The sequence below is a fragment of the Babylonia areolata genome, chromosome 15 (assembly GCF_041734735.1).
Source record: "Babylonia areolata isolate BAREFJ2019XMU chromosome 15, ASM4173473v1, whole genome shotgun sequence".
Taxonomy (NCBI): domain Eukaryota; kingdom Metazoa; phylum Mollusca; class Gastropoda; order Neogastropoda; family Buccinidae; genus Babylonia; species Babylonia areolata.
In genome coordinates this window covers 19,144,608-19,149,607 of record NC_134890.1, presented here as the reverse complement: position 1 = coordinate 19,149,607, position 5,000 = coordinate 19,144,608, and the positions used below count along the sequence as shown (strand labels likewise).

Genomic DNA, 5,000 nt, shown 5'->3' with positions numbered 1-5,000 from the left:
CATTCTTTCTTTGAGAGATGTAGCAATGTGTATTTTCAACTCGCTGAAACACGGAGAAGAATAGATATATCAGTACCAGTTTAAAGTTTTCTATTAGTTGTTTTTGTTATCATTACAAACCACTTGTTAATAACTGACACGCACCTGCGTTTTACAGGCTAGAGGACCACACTTTGACATTTGTAAATGTTGCTATGATTTGTGATTTTCATTCTCTCTTTCATGTGCAGATTTCTTCCCCCCTCGCTCTTTCTTTCTTTCTTTCTTTCTTTCTTTCTTCCCTCAGTAATATATTGTCAGGCGGTGAACTTCGCGAAATGTTTTTTTTTTTTTGTTGTTGTTGTTGTTGTTGTTGTTTTGTTTGTTTGTTTTTGTTTTGTTTTGTTTTTAAAGGAAATTATTCGGAGCGTATCGCTGTATTTGAAAAATTACGTTATGTGTGTCAAGGAATCAGGGTTTGAGGCCCGCCTTTCGGTATGGTGTTGTGTCCTCTGGGACAGGCATTTCATTTCTTTCACTCCACCCTGAATAGGGAGCTACCTGCCTATGGCTGGGGAAAGTAACAGCGACGAAAGGGTAGGGTTGGGTGGGGCCCGTTTTTCTATGCTCAGCACAAGACGCAGTGGATATGAATACATTGCCCGGGGGGCTTAATTTATTATTATTTTTTTATTTTTTATTTTTTTTTTTAACCTAACCTTTTTACTAGGTAGGTCCGGCCAAATTTTCAAATTCCCATTGGAAGCCTCATATTTGCAAGCATGAAAGAGTGCAATAACGTAAGATGCTACACCAAATTTCAAAGCAATATCTCAAATAGGTTTTGAGATAATTATAGATTTTTGAATTTTCAAAAGAAAATCCGCGATTTTTAGCCAACATCACAAATGGCATTTTGGAGCCCCGTGTAGAATTGCCTCTATTGCATTCTCATGGTCAAAACTCTTCATATATGATCTATATAGTATGCAGAAGATATCGGATTATTTTTAGTTGGCTGTTAATGTTATTGGCTGAATGCCAGGGTCATAAATTCTGAGGAAAATGATTATTTTCTGCATGTCCGATCCTGCAGTTTTGTTGGTAGCGTTACTAAAATGACTGAAACTCAAAAACTATTACGGCTACATAAACATTTAAGATATGTTCAGGTTCAGGAAAGACTGTAGACTTACAAGACAGCAAATGTTAATAATTAATTTTGATACATGACAGCTTTTGATAAGATTATATGAAAAAAATAAGCTTTTTTCAAGACGATCGGGGATAATGTGCTCCATTAATGCTAAAAATGATTCTCCTTTTAGATATTTTTCAGTATTGGTGTGTGTGTGTGTGTGTGTGTGTGTGTGTGTGTGTGTGTGTGTGTGTGTGTGTGTCTGTGTGTGTGTGTGTGTTTCAAAATCAATATGTATGCTTTACTTTGTGTAACTTGTTTATACATCATTATTAACTATTAATCAACACAGCTGATCATACCAGTTCTAAAGTACAGACATCCAGCTGAACTAATGCATGGTCTGTATCAGTGCTGAAGTTTAAGAAGGTTGAAAGGAAACAACAGTCTTAAATAGAGCATTAAATGTACCCCTGGTAGTGTTATTTTGATTTGGTTTTCTTCTCTCTCTCTCTCTCTCTCTCTCTACACACACACACACACACACACACACGCACGCACGCATATATATATATATATATATATATATATATATATATATGTGTGTGTGTGTGTGTGTGTGTGTGTGTGTGTGTGTGGATTTGTCCGAACGCAGTGACGCCTCCTTGAGCTACTGATACTGAAACTGAAACCCTGTGTATGTGATGTATACTCTCTCTCTCTCTGTCTCTCTGTGTAACACACACACACACACACACACACACACACACAGAGAGAGAAATAAAACAGAAGTTAGAAAATGAGTTAGCATGTTGTGCGATCACAAAGTTGAACAAGACCAATTGAACTTCTCACTGAAAAATCCGTCTGCTATTTTGAAGGAGTTCTTGGCTGTCTCTCATTGTCGGAAAGAAAATGGTTTCACAACAGAAAACGATGATATCAACTAAAATTATGAAACATATCATTCAATTTCGTACTAAAATAAGTTATGTAAAGTTGGTTTCCATTAAAAAAAAAAAAAAAAAAAATTCCCCCCCCGTATTTGAATCAAAACCTCAAATACGTTGAGCTCTGCGACAAGACTTCCACGAAACTGGGCATTGAAACCTCAGATCTAAAAATAGATCCAGTTTGATCAGTGGTATAAATAAAATACGAGGTCTCCACTTTTTTGGTAAACGGACTCTGCTCCTTAAAAACTTTCGGGTCATTAAAAAAAAAGAAGAAAAAAAAAGAAAGCATTTTAAAGAAAGAATTAACTTTTCTGTGGTGGGTTTGACTAGAAGATGTAATTAGTCTGGAAGTGCAGTAGAGCGTCAAGAAAAATATGTAAATTTTGAGCCACAGTTTTTAAATTTTAAAGAAATAAATCAGTTGAAATAAATCAACTGGAAACTTATATTAGCCCATGTAAAAGTAGATAACGTGATCTTTAATTTGATAGGTTTCTTAAGTCGATTGATTGTAAGGATTTGTCACCAACCCTCTCAGACCAGAAGCAGACGTCGGCAGACTTCTTTCCCGCGCTGCGTGTTGAAGAGCGAAGGTTACTCCACTTCGGGCGATCAATTCTATTCACACTGCCCAACTCACATTAAAAGAAACACTAAGAGGAACGAACAAAGGTGGTTTTATTTTCTTATATATTTTTTCAGCTTCATGTATGCAGTATTGCGCATGTTAGGGCGAAGTGAAAAGTGATAAAAATACGATCCGTCAGCCATAGTTACACAGCATTACATCGCGGCCGGACCAACATTACTTTTACCATCTCACTTTCAGTTGAAAGGAATTGTAAAACTTCACGAGTTGGTTTAAATAGTGGGCCTTAGCTGCTTCTACAGGGGGACAATTTGGATGTATTTGTTTACTGTTGAAGGCTTCTTTCTTTCGTTCTTTGTTTCGTTTTTATTTTTCGTTCTTTCTTTCTTTCTTTCGTTCTTTCTTTCTTTCGTTCTTTCTTTCTTTTTTTCTTTCTTTCTTTCGTTCGTTCGTTTTTTCCTTCTTTCTTTCTTTCTTTCGTTCTTTCTTTCTTTCTTTCTTTCGTTCTTTTTTTTCTTTCTTTCGTTTTTTCATTCGTTCTCTTCCCTTCACCCCCCTGTTCATCTTCCTGTAGTTTCTTCCTTTCTTTCGTAATATTTTTCCTTCGTTTCATTTCCTTTCGTTTCGCAATGTGTATCTTCATTCTTTGTTTGTTTGTCATACGTGTGTGTGTGTGTGTGTGTGTGTGTGTGTGTGTGTGTGTGTGTGTGTGTGCAGCTTATGTATTCTAAAGTCTTATTATGTTAGCCTTTGTTCTTGTTTACCGCACACGACAAACCCGTATCTCTCTCTCTCTCTCTCTCTATATATATATATATATATATATGTGTGTGTGTGTGTGTGTGTGTGTGTGTGTGTGTGCACATGCATGTATACATGCATGCATATCATTATTATCATGTCCAAAAACATGCACACGACACATCTTTTCTTTCTTTCTTTCTTTCGTTCTTCTTCTTTCTCCTTACTCCTATCTTCTTTCTTCCAGAACACTTGTCCTCAGCCTGCTGGCCGTTCTGGAACTGAGTACCCGGCGGACCGCAGGCTACCCGTCCTACGCAAGCCGTCTCCCAAACGGCGGGCAGGTGCCCCACCCGTGCAAACCCAACTACATGTGGCGAGGGGTGGGCCACACTAACGCTCTGGGCGGAGGGGAGAGGAACAGTTTCGGCAAGGATTTCCTCGCCAATGGAGCCACCGTGAGAGAGAGAGAGAGAGGGGGGGGGAAGGAAGGGAGAGATGGAGGGAAGGAGGGAGGGAGAGAGGGAGTGGAGAGGGGGGAGAGAGAGAGAGAGTGGAGAGGGAGGGGGAGAGAGAGAGTGGAGAGGGAGAGAGAGAGAGGGAGAGAGAGGGGGAGAGAGAGAGGTAGAGAGAGAGGGGGAGAGGGAGAGAGAGAGGGGGGAGAGGGAGAGAGAGGGAGAGCGAGGGAGAGAGATGTAGAGAGAGAGGGAAAGGGAGAGAGAGAGGAGAGAGGGAGAGAGAGAGAGTGAGAGAGAGGGGGGAGAGGGAGAGAGAATGAGAGAGAGGAGAGAGAGAGGGAGAGAGGGAGAGGGGGAGAGAGAGAGGGAGAGAGAGGGAGAGAAAGAGAAGGAGAGAGGGAGAGAGAGAGGAGAGAGAGAGGGAGAGAGGGAGAGGGAGGGAGAGAGAGAGAAAGAGAGGGAGAGAGAATGCGAATGGTTTATTCATAAGGGCCATGGCCCCTCATGAAGGGGTATGTGAATATATACCATTACATAAATATCCGAAAACAAAATCAAATTTCAACAAAGTAATACTAGAAATAAGAGACAATAGTTCATGAAATACTACGAGGTTACAATTTCTCTAAGGCTGAATGCTTTATATGAAGAACATGATAGATTACGTACATCACGTTATCTAGTGGATGACATCAGAAGACTTAGTTTAAAGGCGCATGGATGTTGGTAATACTTGGAAGGAATAAACTTCAGTCTTGTAAGGGCTGGACAGCACGAAACAAAATGTAATTCATCTTCCTTAAAAGTTTGACATGATGGACACATCAGATCTTTATCTTCTCTGTATCTGTAATGATGTACAACCAAATCAGATACACCCAATCTAAATTTTGTCGTCATAGATGTTTATCGATATCAAGCCTTAAATATTGTTTTATATCATGTGTATTGCAAAAGCTCCTTTTACACACACACACACACACACACACACACACACACAGATGGGGGAGGGAAGAGAGGGAGAGGGGGGAAGGGTTAGGAGAGGTAGGGAGGGAGAGAGGTAGGGCGAAGAGAGATGGAGAGGGAGGGGAGGGAGAGAGAGGGAGGAAGAGGGAAAGAGGGAGAGAGAGGGAGGGAGA

The 5,000-nt window shown here is 40.1% G+C and overlaps 1 protein-coding gene across 1 annotated transcript in view; it reads left to right on the top strand.

The window, feature by feature from the left end:
- LOC143290461 (tyramine beta-hydroxylase-like) overlaps window positions 1-5,000 on the top strand; it is a 24,084-nt gene that overhangs the window by 293 nt on the left and 18,791 nt on the right. Inside the window, exon 2 of the mRNA XM_076599915.1 lies at window positions 3,651-3,861. Within this exon, the coding sequence (XP_076456030.1) occupies window positions 3,651-3,861 (211 nt within the window). The remainder of the gene's footprint in view (window positions 1-3,650; window positions 3,862-5,000) is intronic.